This window comes from Chinchilla lanigera, unplaced genomic scaffold, assembly GCF_000276665.1.
Source record: "Chinchilla lanigera isolate Chin_1 unplaced genomic scaffold, ChiLan1.0 scaffold00054, whole genome shotgun sequence".
NCBI lineage: Eukaryota > Metazoa > Chordata > Mammalia > Rodentia > Chinchillidae > Chinchilla > Chinchilla lanigera.
The window spans coordinates 14,115,334-14,142,922 of record NW_004955455.1 but is presented as its reverse complement, the minus strand read 5'-3'; the positions used below and the strand labels follow the sequence as shown (position 1 = coordinate 14,142,922).

At 41.7% G+C, this 27,589-nt stretch overlaps 1 protein-coding gene across 2 annotated transcripts in view; it reads left to right on the top strand.

Moving 5' to 3' along the window:
* Fbxw8 (F-box and WD repeat domain containing 8) overlaps positions 1 to 27,589 on the top strand; it is a 105,002-nt gene that overhangs the window by 61,967 nt on the left and 15,446 nt on the right. For both annotated transcript variants that reach the window (XM_005396550.2, XM_013520439.1), the window contains 3 exons: positions 1,255 to 1,451; positions 4,490 to 4,696; positions 23,836 to 23,963. In XM_005396550.2, the coding sequence (XP_005396607.1) occupies positions 1,255 to 1,451; positions 4,490 to 4,696; positions 23,836 to 23,963 (532 nt within the window). The remainder of the gene's footprint in view (positions 1 to 1,254; positions 1,452 to 4,489; positions 4,697 to 23,835; positions 23,964 to 27,589) is intronic.

Below are 27,589 nucleotides of genomic sequence, written 5' to 3'. Positions count from 1 at the left end.
GTGTTTATAGATAAACTCCTTGTGTGCTTAGGATGAGCTGTGGTTAAGTAGCTTTCACACTTGGCAGAGTGCGGAGTGCGTTTGGTGGTGTGTATCAGTTGTTCATCAAGCCCATAGTTATGTTATGCACTTGTAAATACAGCCACTCATCCTGCACTTCGCTAGCTAAATTCTAGCTCAGCCTCATCACATCAAGTGGCTTTGGATCCGTTGTCCAGTCACTCAGAGCTTCTGTTTCTTCTCTTATGTGGAATGAGTTTAACTATGCTCCTCCCAAGATAGAAGGGAGCCCTTTACACAAGAAAAGACAAATGAGTTTATGAACATTTGGAAGCGTGATTTAAGTAGCAATTTATTTCTCTTTACTGTTTGTAAAGAGAAGAGGCTAAGATGAGACATCTTAGAATGGGAGATCTGTCTTCTTTTTAATGAGCAGAGCCACTGGCATTTTCTGCAGCTCATCTTTTCTCTCTGAGTCAGGATGGAAAGAATTTGCCAAAATATTTGCCTGGGGAATGTGTTGTAGAGCCTTTTGTGATCTGCTTATCCTCTAAGTTTATCATAATTCTTAGAAGAATACACTGTGTTTTACATTTACATGTTTAACTTGTGGAAAACTCTGCTTTTGTTTGTAGTCACCTATTTAGCATACTGACAGTTTGAAAGTCTTGCAAAATATCCTGATTATTTTCGTCTAACTATATGTGTATAGTGGTACTTTATAGCAAGAACCTAGTGTCAAAGCATTTGATGTTTACAGACAAAGTATAAAGCAAGAAAAAGGAAAGATAGGAAGATTGATTACAAAGAAAAGTGAAGAGCTTTATTCTGGGCAACAGGATGTTATAAGGACGTATGATGCTTTGTCGATGAGTAATAAAGAAATTAGCAGTATTAATAGATTAAGTGTGCTTTATTCACAGCAGGCACTATAGAAGACATACAGATTAAAGATAAAAAAGAATGGCCTGTCCTCAGCATTTTATATGGTTCGTCTGTAATCCACCCAGCAGTCCTGTGCGGTAGTAATATCATCTCCAGTTTTACAGGTGGAGAAAGTGTCTCACAGCTGTGGCATAACTGCCTCAAGTTCTAGAGCTGGCAAATGCTGAGGCTAGATTCAAACAAATAGCCACAGATTCTCCTGTCTCCACATTTATTTCTCACTGAATTTTAAAAAATATCACATGATTATTTTATAATTGTTCATATTAAGTGAATTTGGAATTGTCTGCATTGTTCCTTTCTACCTAGGATTTCTTCATATTTGGGACTTGAGGACTGGAAAGAGTCCTGTCCATCGCTTTGAGCATGATGCACGAATACAGGCCCTGGCCCTCAGCCGGGACGGTGCCACAGTTGCCACCGCTTCTGCTTTCGACGTTGTGATGTTATCTCCCAATGAAGAGGGGTCCTGGCAGATAGCTGCAGAATTTGAAGTTCAGAAACTGGTAAGCTTTTAGTCTGATCATTTTATTTTTCATTTTGAGAGTCTCTGGGTCGAGTATAAACAAATAATGATGTTAGCAGTGCCTATTCACCTGGGGCTTATGGGTCTTACATCCATAAATCTCACAAGAGCCTTGCAAAATAGGTGGTATTGCTTTCTCCATTTACCAGGGAGCCAAGGGACACTGAGAGTTCTGATTGGCTTGCTTCACGTTTCAGAGCTAAGAAGTTGTGATTCCGGCCTCAGTGCTGGGTTCAAGTGTAGCTCAGTACACACCTGCTTAGTATACCTGAGGCCTTGCCTGTATTCAGTCCTCACTACCGCACAAAAGCGTGCAAACCCCAGAGCGGGCTTCAGGGCTGGGGTTTCTTACTGTGGTTCTCAGCCTTTTTCAGACTAACATGGTAGACTCCCAGCCCTGGAAGTCAGGGGTTAGTCATTTCGGGCTGAATACGTAAGTAAAAATGAGTTCAGTGGTATCATCCAGTCCATATGGAAGGTAGGTTTCCATTCTATACTGTTTTCATCCCAGAGTTCTCTCGCCTGAAATGACAAGCAACTCTTGAGTGAAAATAAATTTAAGTCAGTGGTAATTGAGTAGCTGTGTCCCAGGATGTCATATGCGAAGCTGAGCTGGCTTAAGGATTCTTTATGTAGCACTTAGTTCAGAGTGAACCTCTGTGTGGTGGAAGGTGATTTGGTAGTGAGTAGTGCCCAAATCTATCTTTGCTGAATTGGATTTAATTTAAACAAACTTGATTTTGGCACTAGTTAGGAGAGTGAGCAGAAAAGCCAACATGGAATCACAAATTGATGGCCTGACCTAAAACCAATCTTTATTTCTCTCCCTTTATTCCCTGGTGGACATCATGTTCGATTTGAATAATTTAAAAAGCCATGGCATCTCTGCTTCACCTCCCTAAGCTTCTTGTCCTTTTAAAGATCAAATCTCTGCAATCTGGATTTAGTGTCCCCCAAAACTGCCTCCTGCTATCATCTCCTCTTGGGGTTTTGTTAGAAAAATGTGGAAATGAATTATTTCTGTTCATTCTCAAAACCACTGTGGTGAATATTATATGGTCTCTGGTTAAAGAAAACTGTAGGCCAAGCAGTAATTATATAAACTGAGACAGTTACTTAAGATGCGAGTCCCCCTGTAAAGTGTAAATCCTGCCTTGGCAATAAAGTAACATCTTGGCACAGACTGGAAGCTTTTTGAAGTAGTTTACAGCTCCCAGCAAATGGCACAACCGCTGTCAATCTGACCCCCTCTGTCTGTCAAAAGTCCAACATCAAGATGAAATAAAACAGCCAACTAAGGATGTCCATTTTGGGAAAATAAGAAGTGAGTTTTGCAGAGGGAGGGAAAAAGCAGCCAATGCTGGAGGCATGTTTTATAACACTTTTTATGTATTATTTCTTACCCTGGCCGAGAACTTGCACCGAATGCACTGGGTATCCCTGGAAAAAACACCCCCTGGCCTGCAGAGCTGGACGAGTTGTCTTCCCCAGATACTCTCCCTGAATAGCAGTGGCAGCGTTCCCAGGTTTGCAGCATTAGCTTAGAGCGCCCGTCCTTTGTGACAGACCTGCGGCTGGGGATGTTGGGCTGCCATTCACATGGTTGGGCCCAAAGATTAGGAAAGTCACCCGGATGTTTACTGTCTTTCAAGCTCCTCTGGAAAGTCTTCAGGATTCAGGCTTTTGAACTCATCTGGCATATTGTCAGGGCAACAGTGTCCTTTTACACCATGGATTTTCATAATTACACAGTATGCCTCACCTTCAGCACTTATGCTCTCATAATTTACTGAAGGACCTGATGTAAGCTGCACTAGGGAGAACTGTGCCACTTGTGGATTGAGGAAAGCAAATTATTTTTTAAAGGTGCTCTCATCCTGAGCAAATCAAAGAAAGTGTTAGCAGTGGTGCAGTTGGGAACACTGCAGTGCTTCTTTGCCATGGGCTTCCTGCCCCCAGAGGCCTGGTGGATCCTCTGGAGGATCATTGCTTGACATGAAAATCAGGAGAGAGCTCACATATTTTCAATCTTTTGGCAACCAGTTTTTGATATTTTCATAAACTTGTTAAAATATGATTTTGCTAATTTGGAACTGGGTGGATTTTACTTTTTTCAGTTTCTTGTGAAAGGTAAAACTTTTTGTTTGAATAGTTGTTGTACCTTCAAGATTCAAAATTTTAAAAACACAATAAGGCCAATAAAGGGAAATCCTCTTTCTACCCTGTCCTACAACCTGTTTCCTCAAGGCCACCACTGCTAGATCTATCCATGTGCAAGTCGAGCGCACTGTATACCTTCCCCGCCCCATCTTGTACATGTGTTAGCGCCCCGCTGCCCTCTTATTCATCTTGCTTTCTTGCTGCCCCCAAATTATCTTAGAGACTATCTCATTTGTACTAGTTTATAAAGACTGTCTTCATATTTTCTTCTATCACTGTATGGTATTTCAGTGTATAGAGGTACTTTAAAAGTTATTTAGTTTGTTAGTAATGGGTGTTTCAGTTTTGGCAGTTTTTAGCTATCACAGAATAGTAATGTCCTGAATAACTAATCACTTTGTGTATGTGTAGATTTATTTGTAAGGACATTCCTAGAAGTAGCCTAGCTGGGGTAAGATGTATGTGCATTTGACATTTTGGTAAGTGCTGTCAGATTTCCCGTGCTTGAAGCTGGACCAGATGTTAACCCCAGTAGTAGGATCGGTAAACATGGGTGTCCCTGCTTCACTTTCAGCTCAGGGTGTTCTCAGATGTCTTCATCGTTAGTGACATGACAGGTAGAAAATAGTATTTTAAATGAGTTTTCACTTTATACTTTACTTTATAAGAATGTACTGTGTTTCTTTTAGGATGAGCATCTTTCATTTGGGCAAGAGATGTTTGTTTACTTTCCTGTAAACAGTCCCTTTGTCCATCTTTTCTTTTGGGTTGCGGGTCTTCTTTATGTGTAGGAGGAATTTGATATTTTTGACTCTCAGGATGACTTTGTAGGACTAAAGAACTCTTATTCTTTAACAGGTTGACTACCTTGAAATAGTTCCAGATACTGGACAGCACCGTGTAGCAATAGCCACCGCTGGAGATCTGGTATACCTGCTAAAAGCCGAAGACTCAGCCAGAACCCTCCATTATGTCTACGGCCAGCCCGTCACATGCCTAGATGTCTCAGCCAACCATGTTGCTTTTGGTGTGAAGAGTCTAGGATGGGTGTATGAAGGAAACAAGGTACAAAATTACAAGATGTACAGTTAACCAAAAAACAGGTTTTAATTTCTTAGAAGGCAATTGAAAAACTGATTTTTTTTTCTTTTCAGATGTACTAGGGCAGCATATCACTCTATGCATAAACACTTCAGAAGAACTTAAAAAGTGATCGTTTCCTTCCTCATCCTTTCCTCCAATCCCATTGCACAGCAGAAACTATTAATAATTTTTAACTATCCATGTAGAAAAGTTTCATGCATAAATATGTATGTTTGTGTACTAAGAACATACCTTTGTAGAAATGGGATCATAGTACACATACTATTCTGTATCTAGCATTTTTACTCAATAATATGCCTTGGAGAGCGTTCCATGGCAGCATGTGCCAAGCTGCCTCTCCCTAGGATTCCAACATGAGCTCACAACCCTATATAGCTAGTCCCTGCCCTTGTGGATATTTAGTCTGCTTCCAGTGCTTTGGGTATCATAGATGGTACTGTAATGCATATTGCAACTTGTGGAAGTTCTTGTGTAGTATCTCTAGGATAAGCAGTAAGATGCTAACAAACATTGCCAAACTGCACTCTAAAAAGGTTGCATCAAAATTTACATTTTCACCAACAGTGCATAAAAGTGCCTTCTGATACTCTGTGAGCCAGAGCAGAGAGACAAATTTTTAAATGTAAATTCTTTGAATAATGAGTAAATTATATCAATCTGTAGGTTTTTCCTCTCCTGGCTGTAAACTAAGTACTTAGTCTTAAAGCTGATTTATCGAACTCTGTTTCTTCTCAAACGGGATCAGAAGAGAGAAAATTTTTGTTTAGTTTTCTGTTTTGCTATTTGCCTGCTCCTGACCCTGCTGATAACTGGTGGTATTTCTGGGAAAGAAGATCTCTAAGCCAAAATCTCCTTTGATGACATCCTTCTCCCAAGGAAGGAGGAGACTCCTTACCACATAGCAGTGATGTGAACCAGAGAGACACCAGGGTTTGAGTGCACATAGCCCTATCACATACCACTCTGTATAATGTTAGGCAGGCTGCTTAACCCTGTCTTTGCCTATTTCCTAATTTGTGAAATGGAATTCATAGTGGTATTTGATGCATAGAATTGTAGGATTAAATGAAACAGTGTATGTAAACCTGTAAGCTTTAAGCATCAGTGCCTACCTAGCACATAAGAGTTAACTCTTGCCATGTGCTTCTTGTTGTTTCTACCTCTCATAGTAGGATTTCGGTCTCTTGTGGTGCTTTTTACATCTTATTCCTCCTGTGTATTTTATCTGTAAGATTATGTCTCATTTGTATAGGCACCACTCTTTATAACCCAGTGAGTACTCCAGAATTGAAGAATCTTAGATTCCAATCACATATTCTCCATCCAGGAAGACTAATACGCAGTAGAAAGTACCCATGGCATAGTATGTTCTGTTGGTGAGAAGGCAGCCCCCTTGCTGGGTCACTCTGTTTTGTTGGAGCAGATCCAGAGTCTTAGCTGAAAAATCTGTGATGATGTAACTCCTGCGCTTTGTCTTCCCAGGAAAGGGAAGGAGCTAGAACTGATTTCCTAAGGCAGTTTCCTTTCTCCAGTCCTGGAAAAACTATTTTCTGAGCTTGTTTGAGAAAGGAGAAACTATTTACTTCCTAATTTTTCATATTAAACTTTCAAGTTTTTGTTATCTCATTCATTTTTAGAGTTCTCAGTACAGTGAATGAATAGTTGTATTTAATACTAATCTGGTTTAGATTTTTCATATTTTTTTTTTTGTTTGTTTTTCTCCGGTACCGGGAACCGAACTCACGACCTTGCACATGCCAGGCAGGTGCTTTTGCCGCTGAGCTAAATCCCCAGCCCGATTTTTCATATTTTAACCTAGTTTATTTTTTGGTGCTGGGGTGGGACCCAGGGCCTCACACATACCAAGAGCATGTTACACTGAGCTACACCCAACCCCCCTCTGGCATTTTCAACACATTTTTCATCTAGTGGGTCCTCTTTCTTTTTTGACTTACCTGAATGCATTTATTCTTATAGTGGTACAATCTTAGCAGATACATTTGAGAAACTAAATTGTAAAAGTTTACTTCAGCACATTAGACTGGAAAGATCCTTAAGATACAGATACTAGTAGGCATTTTTTGGATGCCTCAAATTTTCCAAATAAAAGTATTAATCATGAAAATCCACTGATTGATACACGAATTTTTTTAAAAATTCATGCTTAAAAGTGCATAGACTCTCAAATAACCTATCTGATATTTTTCACTGGTGTTAAAATTAGAAGTGGAAGTAAGTTTGCTACAAGAATATTTTAAAACATCAGCTTGGAAGCTGACAGTAACACACAGTCATCCAAATATTTTGTGGGTGGAGCAGCAAACCTCTAGACACGCATGTAGCTGACTGGCTGGGAATAACTTAGTGTCAAGATGTTTCTCCTGCATGAATACTGCCCGCCAAGAGTAAGATATATGCCAGGTTTCTGCTACATAACTTTTCTTATTTTTGCAGAGGCACAACTTTTCTATCTGATTATCCTTATTGGATTTTCTGCTTCCTCAGAAAAAACTTGCATTTTAAAGGAATATAAGTGTTATATAAAATTTCCGTGTGGATTAAACCATGTCATGGGTGGTTCTGTGAAATTTTAGTGTCATCCTGCCATGCTATAATGTGATGTCATAATCCCAAATAGTTTTATGTGCAAGGCTCTGTGGTACTTTGCTTGCGAATGCCATGTTTTGCCTGTATTTGTGGTTCAGCCTAGCAGCATGAGATGCCCCACATTTTATCAGGTGGATGTGAGATGATTAGCAGTAGATTTTGCCTGGAGCTGTAGACACACCACACTTTGTGCCTCTGCCTGTGGCTTCCGTATTTGGGATTCAGACGAAAGCTTTGTGAGAACTGAGTTTGCTTTGTCTTCATTTGTATCTGATACAGAACTGGGGTGTAGCTGTAGTCCATTATTGATTAACTGTGATAGAAGTAGACTGTGAAATCCGAATGCTAAAATAGAATTGGAGTCAGGAACACAAATCTCCCTAGCCTGTAGAAGCACTTCAGAGGTGGTGGTGCTGGAGAGTGGCCTTGAACCATATGCTGGCCACGTTAGCATTTTCTAGACACACAGCTGCATGAGCATCAAGTAATAATGGTTCAAATTCATCCTTTCAGTTAGCTAGCTAGCCAGCCTGTCGTGTAGTCATCACGAACACTTACTGAGCACCAGTTGTGTTCCTGGCGTGGCAGTGTTAAAACAGCGTTACGCACAGATTTTGGCAAACTGGTAGTTGTCAAGAAACTGTGCTCTGTTAATAAACATACTTTTCTAGGGAAACAAACAAGTAATTCAGCAAAAGCTAATCTACTTGATCTTTAAAGAAAGGCTTATGAATATAGCTGGTTCATGGGTCAGGGAAGAAGGGCTGAATATAGCTGGTTCAGCTCAGGGAAGAAGGGCTTAGAGACTTAGCACTGTGGACATCTGGGTTTGCCAGTAGGACAGGGCTTCTCTGACTTGGATTTCAGAGGTCAGAATTTGGGGAGCCACGTTTGGGTTTGCCAACATTTTCTTTGGCCATGAAAAGCTGTGGAAGAAATGGTTATTATCTATTTTTATCCTTTCTTAAAATATCAGATTTTTAAACTTCTTTTTTAAAAGTTACCTTTTGACTAGGTAATACATTCCCCTAAAAGATACAGTGTGTTATATACATGTGCTAACTCCCCACAAGGAATGTAATCATTATGTAATGCAAACATATACTAATAAAAAATAAACTGAAAAAACCTACAGTAGGAAAAAATAAAAATAATAAACATGACGAAAAAGACATCAAAGATGGGAGGGATGTACAGAGGGAGGGCTCTTTCCCTTGCCCGTGCACCTGCACCCATTTTCTCTCCCTACGGCCGAATTGATGTTGCCCGTCTCCGGCGCATCTTCCCAGGTGTAGTTTATGCACTTACAAGCAAACTACTGTGTATGTTCTCCACTTCCTCTTTCTAAAAGTGTAAATGGTTGGGCTTTTTCCTGCTACAGAATCTTTTGGGATAATTTCTTACGACTTAACAGAGAACTTCCTATTTACTCTCTTTGGTTTCTTAGAACTTGAGACTATTGCATCTTCTGTGCCTTAGTTAATTTACTTAGCCCATACCGGTGAATGCTAGATTGCACCCAGTGTTTTGCTCTCACAAACGATACTTGGTTTACATGAATGTATTTTTAGCATTAGTTCCTCAAAGTAGACTTGTGCATCAAAGGGACCTGTGCCTTCATAATTTGGATGAATACTATCTTCCATAGAAGTTGTGCCTCGGACATTGGTGGGTGGCTGAACAACCCATTGGCAGGTTGGTTTCTTGATACCTTTTCTCATTTAGGCTTTACAGAAAGATCACAACAAAATGAGGCCAAGAGGGAGGTATGAATCTTATTATCTTGCAGCTCTCTGCTTTGAGGATGAATGACAGACCACATGGCTTCCCCTAGAATCAGTGCAGTGGGTCTGACAGCCCTATTGAATCAGTCGTGGTGGAAAGAGCAGCAACATACATGGATGTGAAAGGGAGCAGGTGATTTTTTTAGATGGTACTTTGACCTACCTCTTCCTTGTGTAAAATGAAGAGGGTTGAACACAGGACCTTTGAGCTTCTGTCTAGAATCCACATTCCAGGATTCGCTGGTTAGGGCATGAAAACATTTTCTGTTACCTGTGATGTGGTACTGAGCTGAACCTTCACTGGAAGATTCTGCGTAGCTGAGGGCTTCTGAAAAGGATTGAGGAACCCAGTGCTTCCATTTCTTCTCTCAGGTCTGTGCTTACTGGCAGGAATGACTGGGAAGGAAATTGGTATTTTTTTTGTGGTTCCTATGTCTTGCTGGGTAAGTGGTATGTGTTTGAAAGGTTGCCTGAAGGTTTTTTACTTTTAGGCAAAAAGAGAGTATGAATTTTTTTTTTTTTTTTCCCTGTACCGGAAATCAAACTCACAACCTCGCACTTGCCAGGCAGGCGCTGTGCTGCTGAGCTAAATCCCCAGCCCTGAGATTATGAAATTTTGATGGTGCCTTTTTGGGCTCTGAGAGTTAAGTGGCACACATGATCTTAAAGGTAGCCATTGCTAAGTGGCATGTGATTGTAAAAGAAAAAATGTGAAAGCAGTTACTCTGGCCACATCTCTTCATTCTGCTGCAGTGCAGAAGTCAGCATGAACTCTGCTAACACGGCCCCTTTTGCCTTTAAAATTTGTTTTTGTGTCTCATAGTTCCTGAATCTGTCAAAAATACTTTAATTTATGGAAACATATTTATGATACCATGTCATCTTTATTAATTCTTTTGCTGCCTGAATTAAATTTTACCCTCAGAGGTAGAGGGTTACAAGATAGAATTGCTCGTTTAAGAGCATTATGTTGATGATGAGCCTCATGCCTCATAAAGGAAAAGAGAGATCCACTTAGGGCTCTTAGCATCATTCTATGTATTTGGACATATTTCCTAATTTAGTTCTGAAGTACTTGGCATTTGATGGCAGATTGTATTAAGTAGCACGTGACACGCATCCTAATCAGGGAGATGTGAGTGAAGTAATCCAGAAGGCTGGAATGTGTTTGACAAGGACACTTGCTTGGCACTGCTGCCTCAGCTTACATCACACTGGAAAATAATTGCTAACGTCTCCTATGATAATCATCCCCTGTACGTGGACGTGAAGAGACTCAGGATTGGTTGCCTGTCCTCGTCATAAATTGAAATATCTGTATGGGAGAACCTTTGGAACAGAAATGCAGTGCTCATGGACTGTGCCGCATCCCCCATACCTGCACCAGTACAGAGACCCATCTCCTCTTTTGTTCAAGGTTCCATTCCAGAGGAGAGTAAAGGCTTGTTATTTTAAAAGCAGGATGAATCATTTAAAATTATAAGTCCATAAAATTTAATTTCATTTTCATCTTTACCTTGAACCTTTACAGTTTTGTTGTTGTTGTTGTTACTTTCTTTTTGGAGAGATTTAGAAAAATAGCTCCTAAAGGGCAGTTTTCTAGGTTGAATGATCAGAAGAACCTATAGTTGTTAAGGTTTCTGTCCTTGCTCATGAGTCCTAATTGACTACACACTATATGCTAGATATCTGATCAGCACTGGATGCAGAGGTGAATCACACATGACATCTGCCTCAAGAACTCCAGCCTGGTGGTCCTTAACAGGACTTAGCAATAGACAGGGGGTTTTCTCCATGTTGAAATGAACACAAGGTGATAAGAAGACCTTTGCAGTGAACTTGGTGAATTCCAAAATGATGAAATATTATAGAGAGGAGAAATAAACATTCAAATGCATTTTGTACATGTTTTAATATTTATTTGTTTTGGGTTTTTTGAGATAGGCTATCGCTGTAGTTTAGGTTGGCCTTGAACTCATTATGTAGCCCAGGTTTGCCTTGAACTCATGATCCTTCCTGCCTCAACCTCCCAAGTGCCGGATTATAGGTTATACCACTACATCTGGCTATCTTTTAGTATTTAAAGGTATCAATAATTGATAGTATTGTTAGTATATTGTTAATAATGAGTAGGGGTAAATGAAACTTGCCTCACTTGTAGTGAAACCTTAAAGTGTCTTTACAGAGTCCACAGAGTTTTTTCAAGGCAGAGCAAAAACCCCTCTTAATCTAGAGGCCTTAGAGGATGCTCGTGCCTGTTGTATTCTATAACACAAAGGGTTATTCTATGGAAAACGTTTCTCAGAATGCTGTTTCTTCTTACTGAAGCCCACAGTGGCTTAGGAACTCCAGGGATCCTGGAAGAAATGGATACAGTTATGGAAAGTAAATATAGGGAAATTTGACTTCTCAGCTACAGTGAAGGTAGTAGTCATGTCACCATTGGAGACCAAGCATGGGTTGTGGAGTCAGGTAAACCTTTGGCGAGTTACATCCCTTGCTTTCCCCATGTGGAAACTTGGGGGGGACCTAGGAAAATTAGGTAACATGCTCTGTACATGGCTGGTGCTTACTGCTTTGGGGTCCAGTGGAGCTCATCAAGCACAGTCTTGGAAGGGCAGTGCAGGGAGAGGCAGCAGGTCTGTGCAGGGCACTTCCACAGGGGGAAATAGTGCCCAGGTGGCCCACGCCAGCTGGAGTGTTGGTGTGGGCGCTGTGCAGTAGCCATACTGGCAATGACGGCTTCTTCACAAGACTCATTTTCCTGAGAGTATTGTGAAAGAACGCATTTAGAGTAGAAAGGAACGGGTCGGGTTAGCTTCTGTGAAGAACTAATGCAGTGAGTTCATGTGAGTGCTGAGTCACTTCATATAAAAGCCTTCATGATGTGAAGTCTTACTGAGAGAACTGGCATCATGTCTCAGTATCTTGTGTCTGCACTCACACTTGCACAGTTTTTGTATGTCATGACACTTCTGATTTTTAAACAAATTAATCAGTATTCTGAATTTCTAAACAAGTTTAGAAAACTTACATCGCAGTATATGATGTTCATTGCTTTTTTCCCATTTAGCATTTGAGTTAGGTTTATAATTGCATTTAGGGCCTAATTTTTCTAATGGCTTCTCTGACTACTTATATGGAATTTCTGTCCTGGTTCACCATCGCACACCTGTGGGAGAGTGTTAACTTGGAGTTAACTCTTGGGTTTATTTCACCTGCACAGATGGATAATGGGTTTGATTACTTTGTGTCAGGTGAGTCTCAGAAAAAACATTTCTCAGACAGCAACCTGGTTTGTTAATGTTAAAAATGGGTGCATCTTTCAGTTAGTCATGATTGGAGGAAGGCCTGTTGGAAATGCTTTCCTTTTTTTCCAGGAATGGAAAGCTATAGAGTGGGCTGTGCAACTGTCCCACTACTTGGGACAGTTGAGACTGATGTCGGTGGTTTAGGGGACAGTAGGAAAAAGAGAGCACACAGAGAATGGCATGTGTAGGTTTGAATCTCAGAATATTTAAGATACTTACTGTTTAAATACAACAGTTTAAACTAGGCTAACACAGTGTTATCAAGTAGAGAACTTTTGCCTTTTATGCAGTATGCCAATAAAGATGATTTATTAATTTACCCAACATGTCAATCCTCTGCAAGGCACTGTGTTAGCAAGTGGATGAATAATTAACTTATCAGTTATTGAGTTGCACATGAGTTCTGATGGACAGCACAGTTGCTCTTCTCAAGATAAATCCCCATGTAGAGAGGCAAAAGACCCCTTCTGGTCAGCTGACATTTAAGCCGTCACCAAAATAAGGGACTCAGGGAGGGGTGATGAGGTTTGATGTGTGTTGAAGTGAGGCCAAGTTGGAAAGTGTGCCCTGTGCAGGAAGCAACTCTGCTGTCACCTGACTCCAGCCACTACTCCTGTCTTGCTTGAAGACTGAGCCAGTAATGTGGGACAACTGGCTGGATCCGACCCAGTCAGATTTCTTCAGATCTTTGCAGGTTAGTGATTTGGCCCAGGCCCTACCTTCTCCCTGGTGGCCTCTGCTCCTTGGCATTTCCTTGGGCTGTGATTTCTCACGTCGTTTACGCAGAGGTTTTTAAATCCATGCTGAAAAACACGTGAAAATAATATGTCACAAGTATTATTCCCTCCTTTCCCCACCTTTATGCTCTTGGGCTCCTCTTTGTATCCCATGTGGTGGTCCATTCCAGCTTTTACCAGGGCAGTGTAGCATGCTGACAACTGTGGGTGTGGTGCTGGTGCCCACCGGCAGCCTGGGGAGTCAGAACCCATCTTGCCTCCCAGCTCTCCAGTTCCATGCCTGCAAGATGAGCCCCTTGTTCCAGCTGCCATGCAGTCCTAAACGTGCCAGTGTTCATTCCTGAGCAGGGACTAGTGAGAACATTCGCCCTTGCTTCCATCTCTCCAAGTCTTTTCAGGAAAGGCTCGTGCAGTCTCACCAGCTGTTCTGAGCTCTTACAGCCCACAGGTCCTGCACTGCGCGTGCTGAGCTGTTACTGTTCAGCATGGTTACCTAGCCAGAGGGCAGCATTGGGGAGGCAAGAAGTGACCCATTTCGGGTGGGTAACCCTTAGCTCATCAGTGGCTAAAACTCGTTCAGCCTGAGAGGCAGCACAGAGTAGGTATAGTGCAGGGGTTCTCACCTGTGGCAGGGTGGGGGTCAGAATCCACAGGAGGTCTGATTAAAGTAAGGGACACCTCCCTGCAGAGCTCCTGGTCCACTGGGACTGAGACTGGGACAGGGCCTGAGAGTTTGCAGTGAGATGAGTGCCGAAAGCTGCTGCCGCCGATAGTGGTCCCGCATATGGAGTACTCCGAGGTTTAAAGAGCAGGAGCCTTGAAGGCTGCCTTCCCAGGTTTTAATTCCGGTTCATGAACTTCACGGCTGGGTAAGAAGTGTGCCCTCCCTTCATCTCTGCCTCCTTGTTGTGCACTGAGTAAAACGGGGCCCCGCCTTGTGGAATTGTAGGGAGCGGGCGAGACGATGTGTTGTAGTTTGGCTTCTTAAGCAAGCACCTACATAGTAGCTGTTGTTAGTAACTGTTTTTGACAGGACTCAGGAAACAGCATTGTGGTATGGTAGCAAACTGACATGGGAATGAAAATGGGTGCGCTCTGCCTGGTGCCTCCTCAGCTACCTCTGTAACCTGTATGATTTGGAGCAAGTTATTTAAAGTGATTTAAGTGTCAGGTTCTTGATGTATAAGATGAAAGTAGTATTTATCCATCTTCCTCTTGGTGGTTGTGAGACGCCAGTGGAATAATATTTAGAAAGGGTTATGTGAAAAGCATATCCTGGGGATTATGAACGGTCTCTGCCAAACGCTGTTAAGCTGGTCTCTGGCGATACCATCATGTGCCAGGTAGCGTGATTAGAAATGGTCACGCCTTGGGGTGAAGGGGACCCAGTGGGTGGACTGTCTGCCCTGTGCCAAAGGCTCTGATTATTCGCTGCAATTTTCACTCTCCCTCTTCAGCTGTCATTTGTTTCAGTGATCTGCCTTGAGTAACATTCTGTCTGCCCTCTCTGAAACCTTTGTCCGGTCTGAATTGGAGCTAAACTAGAAGCTGCCAGACTAGGCAAATGAAAATTGATAACCAAGCTAGTTTAAGATCCTAGATTTCATATACTATGTTAATTAAGTCTATAGGCTTACAGATCATTTCATGTTATAAGCAGCCCACATATAATCATTCCATTTTGAAAATAATGTCCAAGTTGTCTTTAATTTTAAAGAATTCATGTTATAGTTTATAGCCTCAGTTTTTTTCCGTAAAACAGACTTAATAATAACTATATCTCATGGGGACTGTGATTATGCACATGTGGTTAATATTTGTGAAGTGCTTGGAAACTGTCAGTGTTCCTTTTTATGATGAGGCATGTTGGGGACATAAAAGGAGAATGTGAGGGTTTTCAGCTCTCAGTCATACATTTGCATAATAATTAAAATCTCTTCACTCTGCACTGGACTAACTGGACAGCAAACATTTCCTGTTCATTTCACAGAACTATTTACCAGTTCTTTGTGGTCCCATCCCTTATCCTTATTCTAGCATGAGGACAGACATTATCTGCAGGGATCCCTGAAGCAAAGCAAGAGCCATATTTTACTCACCTCACAGAGCAAACCTGTCTTCCTTGTCATTCCAAGGACCTGTAGTGTTGTAGGGGAGAGCAGCGGGAGGGGGTTGGGATCATCTTTGCCTGGATTTTCCCCCCTACTATATGCTCTTGCTGTCTGGTTCCATTCAGGCTTAGGTCACAATAGGTGTCGGTTTGGCCTCGCTTTGGTCCTTTGTAGACATCTGCCCACATCACAAAACCCTGAGCCTGGCACAGCCTGGGTGATTGGCACCGCCTGCCCGGGAAGAGTCGAGTCCTGGAACAGCGGGGGCTGCAGGTGCATTGGCACGTGGTGGGAGCTCGTACAGGCCTTGCCTACCCAGCTCCTGGCGACGCTCAGCAACACTGTCCTGTCCCCAAAATATCTTGGCCTTGTGGGCTTGTCGCTCCAATTAAAACTTAAACATGAAAGCAGCCCAGGCTTCTTCTCCCTTTGTGCTGAGTGTGAGTGTGGACTGTGCCAGAAGCATGTCATGAAAACTGCTAGGGGGGCACATTCAGGGAACTGTGCTCATGTCAGGGATCCATCTCTTCAAGCTCTGCATCTTGCTGGTGGCTGCTGCTAAATGTACCTGAGAGGCAAGGTTCTGTTTGTTAACAGAAAGTCACCTTTGGGACAGTGGTGAAAGTCATTTTCCACATGTTCATGGATATGGCTGTGTTACCAAGGCCTCCCGCTATGACTTATCTCTGGCAAGGACTTACAAAATAGTCTCTCTGGCTGATTGTCAAAAATTACATCATATCGGAGTAAACTGCTTTTAAATCAGACATCCATTATTCATGTATATTAACTGCTTTTTTATTTTTTTATTGGCTGTTTTGTGTGTGATTTACTCTTTTTTCACTAGCTCTCCCTCTTTCCCCAGTTGTCTGTCTTTCTCATCTCTGTTTTTTAAAAAAACCTTAGCTCATCTGTGAATTTATAGAGGCTGTTCGCTTTGCTTTGTATATGAACATCCACATGAAGACCCTGCAATTTTTGTAGTTAAATTTCACATTTCTGGGGGCTGGGGATTTAGCTCAGCGGCACAGCGCCTGCCTGGCAAGTGCAAGGTCATGAGTTTGATTCCCGGCACCAGAAAAAACAACAACAACAAAAAATTTTTCACATTTCTGTGGGTCATAATTCCATTGGGTTAGAATGATACTTTGGGTTTTTCTTTTGTGTCTTTTACATTTTATACAATGAGAGTTACTAGATCTATACTGAATGAAAGTGTACCTGCCCCTCAGGAAGCAGCTAAATCAGTTGCTGTTGGTGAACAGCAGATTGAGTCCCTGGGTTCATTTGTATTCATGAAGTCTCTAAGACAGTGAAGTGTTTGCCTGTAATGGACAGATACACACAGAGATATGTAACATTTATGCAGCCATTCGTTCATCAAAAGTATCCTGAGTCTCTCCCATGTGCCACATAGTATGCAGGTGTCCAAAGAAGTGTGTTCTCCCCACACCACAGTGCCAGAGCATACCTGTGCATCTGGCATCTCAGCAATTGCATGTTTTCCTCACTTTTCACATCTTACTTGAACAATAAGGACTCAATATTTTGTCTGTTTCACCCCCAAGTCAGCATTATTTTTTACTGTATAGAGTCAGTGTTTGCATACTTCTGTGCACACTTATTCTTTGTTTCCTATTCCCTCCAGCATCTCAGACCTTTTTTCTGGGATGATTTTGTCTCCCAAAAATACATTCTTGGAAGTTTTTTCAGTGAGGATCTTTTGACCACAAGTTCTGTCTGTGTTTCCATCTAAAAACATCTTTATTTCATCCTCATTCTTAGAAGACAGTTTTGCTGGTCTTTTATAGTTGTGGGTTGACAGGATTCTCCCTGTGTCCTTTGAAGATATTATTCCTTTTGACTTCCATTGAAGCTGCTGAGAAGTTGGCTGTCAGTGTAATTGTCATTCCCTTTTAGGACTTTTTCTCTTCATTTGATGCTTTTAAGATCATCTCTTTGTTTTTTCTTTCCTGTGGTTTCACTCCAATGTTTCTGTACTGCTTGGGATTTCTGGTGCTTCTTTCCCTTCAGCTGTGGAAAATTACCAGTGTCTTGCTGAAAGTTTCTGTTCATTCTGTTTGGAACTCAGAGTAGATGTGTGTCAGGCCAGCTTATTCTCTCCTCTCTGCTCTTCACCACTTGCTCATATTTCCTAGCTGTCTCTGTGTTGCATTTTGAATAATTCCTCAAATATTCCCATTCACAGATTCTATCTTAGATTTTTCTTATTTCTTGCTAATCTCATCCAGTGACTTTATAATTTCTAGAAATTCTGTATTTTGTATTTCAAATCCCTCTTCCCTGTAAACATTTTGAACATGCTTGTTTTGCATTCTCTATCTGATACATTTCTAATGCACTTGGAAGTCTAATTTGCCTTATTTTCATGTCCCTTGCTTATGAGAAACTGCTTTGTTCCTGTATTTGAATTTTTTCGTCTATTGTGGGTTAATATTTGGCTGCTCTTGATTTGCAGGTTTTTAAGGGGTCTAGTTGAGGTTTTCTTCCACTTGAGAAGATTCTGCCAGGTACTGAGAGACATGTTACCAGCCTGAAAATAATTACTAGACTTGGGTTCTTCGACCACATAGGGAGTATAAACCGCCCCCCACCCGCAACTTGTGAGAGGGACAGATGTGTGAGCTAAAGCTGAGGCACACACATTGCCAGGTTCTCCCCCCAGTAGATATAGCCCTCCTCCTCTTGCTTTTTACTAAAGTTGTGCGTGAGTTCAGCTTCCTGCAGAACTCAGTTTTGATGTTCCCCTTTGTATTGGCCAGATGCTTGGTCTCCTGTTTCCCTAGCTCTTCAGGCTCCTGACACTGGCAGGTGTTCCCAGACCAGCCCCTGGCCTGATGCTCACTACCTTTACAGTTTCAGGGCTTTCATCACTCTGGCACCCATGCATGTGCCTGGTTTCTTGTGAGCTGAACCAATGTTGGAAGGACTGTTTGGTAACAGACTGAGTCATGTCCAGCATTTGCAGTATGTTTCCAGGTGTGCTAGGCTGCCACCTTGTCAATAGTAGAAACTCAAGACCTGATGGCAATTCGAGTATCCTAGAACATGGACATTGCAGAAAGCTATCTGTGGGAGCTTCCTTTGTTCTGGGTAGAATGAAATATCTCCTTTGTATAAGCCAGCAGCAAGATCAGACATCTAGGAGTAGAGGAGCTTGTTAAGCAGTAAGAGGAATATCAGGATTTATTGGGCCCCAGACTGGGTTAAGCTATGGGTTTGCCTGGTTTGGAGCCACACTTAATTATTTGCAAACACAAATGCAAGCACCTAGCAAGATGCAGGGAGGATGTGACTAACGTAGTTCACGGCACATGGTGCAGGAGTGAATGAGTGGAAGGAATTCTGCCCCACAGAGCTTTCAGTCCCAGTTTAAGAGAGTGTTCTCCAGTGTGTGGTCCAGGGCTTGATGAGCTGTACCTGACCTGCTGAGGCCACAGACTCCTCAGGGACTCTCCCACTCTCGGTGTTTGAGAGCCACGGGTCTGAGAGAGAGTTGGACGAGGACAGTACACAGCCCAGGATCAGGCCGGCCCCAGGGGATCCCTGGATGAGCCTGTAGACTGTAAATACCTCCCGCCCTGGTAAAAGGGGAGAACTCTGTGTTGGGGCTTCAGGGAAGAAAGAGCGCAGCTATGTGAGAAGGGGGAAAGGAGAAGGTGGGACTTACTGGCTCTGCGCTCCAGAACTTGCTTTCTGATCATGACGTTTGCCCTCAGAAGAGCAGAAGTACTAAGTAGTGATGGAGAGTGCTATAAAGCGGAAAGGAAGCTGGGTAGGCTGTGTCTCCACGTCTTGCAGGCAGGTCTTCCTGCTATGCTTTTTCTCTCTTACTCTGCTTCATTCTAGTCCAGTCAGGCATCTCCTGATATTTTGTTCTCTTTGTTATTTCCCTTTTTTATAGGTGGCAAACAAAAGATCTTTAACTTTCAAAACTTTTAAAATGCTACTGTCTTGTGAGGAAATCTTCAACCCTCTCCTGACTGTCCTGGAGCGGCAGTACTGAAGAGAGGAGCAGCTGCTCGGTTGGCCTAACACCTTCCAGTCTTTCACATACAGACCTCTCTCACTCATTATCAGTATCAAGACTCTAAGGCAGCAAGACTCCATAATCTGAAGACAGTGATTTCTGTATGCAGGTGATTGTGGTTACCGCGGAGGATAATGGCAGTTCCTGACTCCAGACAAATGTGCAGTGTTAAATTTTGTTCTTGCTGGGTGAGGAGGCTGCGCTTTGAGCCCACCCCACCATTAGGACAGTAGCCATTTCATGAGTTGACCAGAAAGCAGCAACATCTGGCCACCCTCAGTGGTCTGGGTCACACATGGAAGATGCAGGCCTCTGCCCAGGGCAGTTGCTGATGTGTCCCAGATGTTGAGCCGGTGGTTGTTGCCTCCCTCCTGACTCTGTAACGCTGCTCCTGCTGCTTTAGACACAGCTGCTAGCACACAGCTATAAGACGGTCAGTGATCTCCACAGAGAGGAGGTCCCGGGTGTGGAGGAGCAGGACAGCTGGTGGCTGGCAGCAGCTGGTGAGGAGACAGACTCAGCTGGCAGCAGACTAAGAATTCTGCACATCATTCGTGTCCCTGTTCATTTCAGTGCCTTGTGCATAGGCAGTGATTAATAAATATTTGGTGACTGGCTGTTGAGTGAATTACAGCATGGTTTGTTTCATCTAAAAAAAGTATAAACAATCCAAATATCTACCTGTATGGAATTATGTATGTAGAAAAATTCTATGCAGCCACACAAAAGAGTAAGATGTATCTATCGCTACTGTGTCAGTGCTTACCAGAAACAGATTTAATGCAAGATACACAAATGTATAAGAACTTATAGATTGCCTTCCAGTGGCCACCCACAGGGTTGGGGGTGAGAGAGTTCAGAAGGGCTGTCTGCGTGCTGGGGGGCCAAAGGACCCAAGGGAAAGCCTGGCCCTCAGGGTAATGTCCCGTGTGAGTCCCTGTCAGGAGGCCGAAAGGCCTGCAGTGAGCCCACCCCACCTTCTTCTTTCTCCTTTATACCATGCAGGCAATAAGCTGTCTAGGGTGGGTCTTCTGTCTGCAGTGAATCCCTTCAGTCACAACTGGATCTATGCCCATCCAATTTAATTGAGCAGTTCTCTCTTAAGTTGACATAGTTAACTATCACAGATACTAACAAGTGGAAAACAAGTTATAAAACAGTCCCCTTGTGAGAAAAATGTTATATACATATGTAAAAAGAGAGAGATAAACTGGAACTGGGCATGGTGGCGCGTGCCTACAATCTCAGCACTCAGGAGGCTGACGCAGGAGGATCACAAGTTTGAGTGCAGCCTGAGCAATTTAGCAAGTTCAAGGCCAGCTTAGACTATATAGTGAGAGCCTGTCTCCAAAAACACAAAACAAACAAACCCACCCCCAAAACAAACCCCACAGAGACTGATATTAACATTTAAAAAGCCTAAAAAACTGTGTACACTCTTAGAAGTTTATTCCTGATGGGCGTGTATAAGACTTTTCTTTGTTACATAACTGTTATGTTAGCATTTATTATGAGATGTATTGTACAGTGTTTGAAATCAGAAAAAAAATTGTAGAAATAGATTTCAGAGAAATCAAAATAATTGACAAAATTGAAAATTAAGATTCTTTTGCTTTTTCCTCCCCTTTTTATTAGGTGGTGGCAGACAAAGATCATTAATTTACAAGGACTAAGTTTTATTGGAAATGATTTAAGATCTGCAAAAAAATAGAAAATTTTCTTCCAAAGTTCCTTGTAAAGATAATGGTATTGTTTACTTAGCGCCTTCTACATCTTGTGTGTCTTGTGCCTAGACACTGCATTGCCTATAGGTATTGTTGTAGAACGGAAAACAGTCTCAACATGGTTTAGCTGTTTTTGGTAATTCTTAAAGAAATATCTAGGGCCAGTAAAATTTTGCTCTGTAATCATGGCTAAACTCTCCCATAATGTACATCTAGTACTTAACAGAAAAAAATCTCCAACATCTGTTGAGCTGGTAGTCACATTAGTGCAGAATGTTTTCCCCAAGATTGAAGCAGTGGGCCATTTTTTCCTTCTTTCCAGCATATCTGTACACCTCCGAGAAGGAGTCAAATGGCCGTGGGTTGAGACCTGCCCAACTAGGGCAATAAAGAGAAAAATTAGTCTAATGCATGGTCTTAACAAGAGGGAGAGTATGAGCATGAATAATTAATCTCACTAGTCTGTGGCATTCAGATAAAATGAAGTCCCATTTGCTCAACCTTATTAAAAGAGAGAGAGTGCAGAGGGAGGGAGCCATGGTAAAGGTCGTTAAGGGACCGTAACATGGAAGACCCGCCTTTGAGTCGGTAATGTGTTTTCTAATCTCTGTGGTCTTTAACTAAACACAATGGTGAAGGTTCTCTTCTGGTAGTTCTGATTCGTTGAATTATTGAACATTTCAGAAACTACTTGACTCTTGACTGCTGACTTAGATGTCTTTATGATGAATTTGTAGAGTCTTTCTGGTGAGGGATTAGAGCTCCCTTTATCACTCAGAGATGATTCATCTACTCGTCAAAAAGAACTTCTAGAAAAAGTAAAGATCCAAATTGACTTATGATCAGACTTCAATTCTTATATTTACCATGGACATGTTTCCGATTAAAGGACCAGCTTCCTGCTATGGAAGTATTTTTAAAACAAAATATGGAGTCTAAAATATTGAAAGCTCTATAATGATAAATAGGTGCAAAAGATTACTTTTTTAAAAGTGAACAAATATTTTAAAAGTTGGTGCATAGAAGCATGTATTTATAGGGCATAGCTTTGCATTGTCTGTACGTGTGTACAGCATATAATGATCAGATCTGGTTCACTAGCACAGCCATTACTTCAGGCTTGATTATTTCTTTGTTGGGAACACTGAAAATTTTTCTTTAGTAGGCATTTTGAAATAATCACAGAATACTAGTTCTCTGCTATACCATCAAGTTGCTGTTTTAAAATTTTTTTTGTCCTTCCAGTAAAAGATTTTATGTTATTTTTAGGTTATTTGCTAAAAATAGATTTATGTCTGTATTCTTGCTTGGAAGAATCTTATTTTGATTATTTTAGAATCATTAAAATCTTCCTGAATCAGAAACGTGTTTTTAACTACATCCTAGCTTGTTCTGTGTCATTTTTATGTATATTAAGAAGGCAGTTTTTGAACTCCAAAGTCATCTTTCCTTCCAGATGTCGTTAGCAATCATTAATTAGTATCATGATAGTGTTTGACTGTCAGGAATTTGACTTGTTAAAGATTCTTTTGTTAGTTTCACAAAGATTCTTTTGTTAGTTTCACATGGTGATTTTCAGAGTAGAGGTGATTTCATTTATTGTTAATTTCTGAAGAACATAAGAGTCTGTACACTGATGAGTAATAAATATTTGTTAAACAGAAAGCCTGTCATTTCTGCATGTGTGCTGTGAGGAGACTCTACAAACCATTCATATTAAACTTTGGAGTTTAGTGATTAATTTGTAAATATTTACTGTGTGTTCAACAGAATAGGTGGTCTGCTCAGAAGGTGGGATGTGTCTGTGTCAGTGAGGAGACTTTCCACTGTGAATCTAGGGGCAAGGACTGCTTCCTTGCATCTACCACCAGCCCCTCAGCACCTACCTTAGTGGCCAGAGCAAGCACTTAATTTTAATTGAACTAAATTACATCGAATTACTAAGTATTTTTAGTAAAAGACTTAATCTGCAGTGCTCATCCTTTACTTCCACCCATCCCCTTTACTGGAGAGAAGGCTCAGAAGTAATTGAAGATGACGAATACATTGTCTAAAGATAAAAGGCACCTCTTCCTTGCTTTCATACCTTATGGGGCAGAGCTTCCTCCAATTAGCAAGGGAGAGTGGGAAGAAGAGCTTGTTTGGTTTGGAGTTTGTTTATAGGCATCATCTGATGCTTAACTGTGCTTCATCCTCTTAGATATGTTCACTGTTCATTCTTTTCCGTCCATGGTATAAATACAGGAAGAGAGCCCCTCCCCGCAGCCCCTGGTCATCTACAAGCTTTCTGATCCTTTGTTAGCATTCCCATTTATTCCATATCAGATATAATCAGTGATCCTTAGTTTTGCCCCTCTTTCTCTGTTAAAAAAGAATTGGAAAAAAAATTAAGAATTGGGATACCTGGAGCGCGGCTAGATAGCTCAGTGGCAGAGCTCTTGCATGGTGTGCATGAGGCCCTGGATTCCATCCCCAGCATCACAATAACAGCAGCAACGAATTCCTTGTTTCCCATTTGGTGTTTTTCCTTTGTATCCTATAAGCGTGTTTGTACCTTGGCCTGAGGAACTTTTTGGATTTTCCTCTTACCATTTTTTGCATTTCCTTTTGTCATTCTAATGGCCTCATCGCTATGCTCTCAGTACAGGTGCAGAACATTTTCCTTAGCAGGGGCAGAGTGGAATGCTTATTCATTGTATGATGGGGAAATTAGAAGCATTTAATGTTGGTCTGATGTATGCACTTGAGCACCCACAGTTTTTCCTTCTCTCTCAGATCCTGGTGTACAGCCTGGAAGCAGAACGCTGCCTCTCGAAGCTGGGTAACGCACTTGGTGACTTCACTTGCATCAACCTTCGAGACAGCCCCCCCAACCTCATGGTCAGTGGCAACAGGGACAGGAGGTATGTCTGCATCGAAAAGGCAGCATTGGGTGACACTGCACTTCCGTGGATGACTGGCCTACCAGCTTCCAGAGTGCTAGCTGGTCTCTGCCACACGCACTCCCCACTTCTCACACTGTAGCTTTGCCCACCTGAGTTCATCCCCCAGCAGCACTCTGAACTTGGAGAACAGAGTCTTGCATTAGGTAATAGTTGGATCTAGCTATGTCTCTGCTTCATTTCTGAAGCACCACGGGACGGTTTTCTTTTCGGCCAGTTGGTGGACACAGTTGGTGGAAGGTCCAGTGAGACCACTTGGAATATCTTTTGTCTCCCTGCTGCAAAATTTGTTTGGCATTTGAAAGCTCACTTTCTAATATTAAAAACAATAACCTAAGGGATGAATCATGTTCCACAAAATAGGGTTGCCTGCCAAATGATGTCAAGAGTGTATTTCAGAACACTATGGCGTCCCTCTGGTGATGGGGAAAAAAGAGACTTGATGTGAACAGATTCCAGTTTCTATTTAGCTGATTAGCAGCCTTCTCTTTAACGCATTGGTTTAGGGAGTCAGATTTTCCCGGTGCAGGGTCCAGTGCCAGGCCTGGACGCTCCAGGAACCATCAGCATGAAAGGATTAAAGTGTTTGAAAAGACCCAAGTCCAAATTTCAGGTTTTTCCTCCTCCTGCCCCCTCTCCCCCTTGCCTTTTCTTTTTCTTTTCTTTCTTTCTTCCTTTCTGCTATTTATTTATTTATCTTTGGCTGGTTCTCTGCAGTGTCTGATCCAGTGCCCCAAAGAGAGTAGCATGGCTGGAGGCCAGGGTCTGCTGGCGCTCCTCCCCTGGGCCCAGCCCCGGGCTGCAGGTGGTGAGTTGCTCGGTGGTGGGTATCAGCTCGTGAGGCAGGCACTCCTCAGTGCCAAATCCCAGACCTCCATCCCGCCAGTGCAGCAGCTTACAAAAATAATTATTTTATCAAATAATATTTCCAACTCCTGATCTTCACCTATCTTCATACCTCCCACTTAGAGCAAAAAGATAATGTGTGTATGCTTTTCTGGGGAAAAAATACATGATCATTTTTTCTCAAAGCTGCCTCACATGACTGATATTCTGATGCTTGAGAATTGAACTCTGAGCTCAGTTTGTGTCCAGGCCGCTTGGTACATGGCCCCCACATCTGATTCAGCAAATGAAACAGATCAGTGTGCTCTGAGCTTATCTGATAGGATTTCCACATGTGGGCCTAGCAGCTACTTGTTTTTGAGAAGAACAACTGTAGAGGGCTCTTGGGGACAGCCAAATGGAAAGGTTTGGGTCTGTAGGTTGCTCCCCAGAGTTTGTTTGCAGTGTGAGCACTTAGGTGTTTAGCCATAGGGAGGCTAGCTCACAGGAAACTAAAATCGTGCTCCGGAGAAGAGACCTCTGCTTTCTGCCTACTGTAGCTCAGTCAGCTCTAGCAACAGTTACCACTAGGATGTCATAAGCACGGTCAGCTGTGTAGCGAGCTGTCAGCTGGGAGACCTGCATATCTCAGTACAGGTGTCTTTTTGCTTTTGAGCAGGCTGCTTCCTCGTGCCCCTACTGTCAGAAGAGGAGCCACAGGCCCACTGTGAAAGGTCTCGGTGGTCCGTGTGAAGACCAAATTTGACTATGCTGAGTCCACTTTATTAGTAGGCCAGTATTACGTTTTTTAAAAGGCCTCTGTCTCTGTGGATGAGAATAACAGACTAGTGACCTAGAGTGGGGGTTGGGGTGTCCCAGTTAAGGCTAGTCCTAGTACTGTCTGACCGCTGCTGGCACAGGAGACTAGCTTCATATATAAGAAAATTTTACAGATCAAAATAGTAGGGACTGCCATATGCACTTGAAATACTGGGGTTAAAAATACTCTGCTTTAAGTAAAAACTGTACATCTGGAAAAAGGAACCTAGACTTTTAAATGTGGAAGAAAGCCTTGCCTTTTTCCCCCCAAAGGTTTTATGCTGTGAGTAAGATCTCATTAAAGATACACTGCCAGGCCTATAAGCTTGTGTTTTATTTCAGAAGGAGTAAGAGGTCAAATGCTGTGAGAACTATGTCCTTCCCTGTCACTTAATGACGGATGAAATTTTAAGAACTCTGGAGCCTTCTTATTTTTCTTTAAAACAACAACAACAAAGAAAAACCCCTTAATTTCCACTGCATTCTCTTAGTACTTTATAAACAACTTGAGAACAAAATGAACTTTTTTTTACTGAAATGTACTTTAAATAAAGATACATAAAACTGTTTCAGATTAAGACAAAAATAAATAATCTTTTATCAAAGTAAGGAAAGCAGGTTTAGTAGTTTACAAACATGGGTGGCTTACTAAGAGTTTTATTTTGGGGAGAAAAACAAACTTCAGTTAAAAATTGAAAAGTATGTAGCGTGTTATCCTTTCCAGAAAAAAAGAAAAGAAAAGAAAAAACAGGATAAATAGAGTCTGCCAGAGCATAGGAAGACAGTTATGGTAGAAACGGAGTGGTTGTTAGATCATGTTCTTCTCCTACTGAGGAACATGGTACAGGGGCTTTGCCCAGAGTGTTATCAATAGATGAGTGAGTTTTTCTAAGTGTATATTTTATCTTTCTTGCTACATTACAAAGAAAGGGCAAGGAGGAATGTTGGAGAAGTGCTAGGTATCAGGATGGAAGATGTGTCCACTTAGTTCACCGTGGTATTGTGTCTGAGTCAGTGCCACCTGACACTATATGTTTCGTACTTACTCCCAGATAAACTTTTATTTTTACTTTTATTTAATACTTTTCACATCTGTAATGTCACGACATGTCATTTACAATGGCATCATAAAATTAATTGGCAGCATTTTAAACATTGCATACAATAATGGACCTTTTACAATCTATGGTGTTAAATGAAAGTAAGTATTAATTGAAGGCAAGATGACTTAATTAGTTAATTAATTACTTAGTAGCTTAGGAATTAGGGCATTTATGAGAAGTTTGAATGAGTTACCAAGAAAAAATCTGCAAGAATTTTTTTTTTGTTTAAATTCTATTTTGAGGTTTAGAATCTAAATTTATATGTCTTCCACCAAATTTGAGTTTTCCAGTCATTATTTTTCCTGTAGTTTTCCTGCACTTGGGTCATTCTTCTCTCCTTCAGGGACTTCAGTGACAAGTGTCAGACCTTCTGATCTTGCCCAGCAGTTCAGTGGTGCTCTGTTTGTCTTTCTGAACCATCCTCTGTGTTTTTAAGACTGCATCATTTCTACTGATCCATCTTGAGAGTCACTGCTTCCTGTGTCATTTTCACTGTGTTGTTGAGCCCATCCAGATATTTATTTCAGATTTTGTATTTTTTGGTTCAATTTTTCTATTAGATTCTCATTTGTCTGCTGAGAAGGTGCTGTCTCCCTCATTTGTCCTTCCTCTCATGAAAGATAGTTATAGTCAGTGATTTCCCAGATCATTAGGGTTGACATTTTGTTTTTCCTTTCACAATGGGTCACATTTCCCCATTTCATTTTGTTTGAGGTATGTCAAGTAATTTTGGATCATATCCTGAACATAGTGAATATGTTATGTTGTGTATGTTGAATCCCATTATGTAATTCTCAAGAGAAGGGCAATTTTTTTTTAAGCAGGCAATCACTGTGGTTA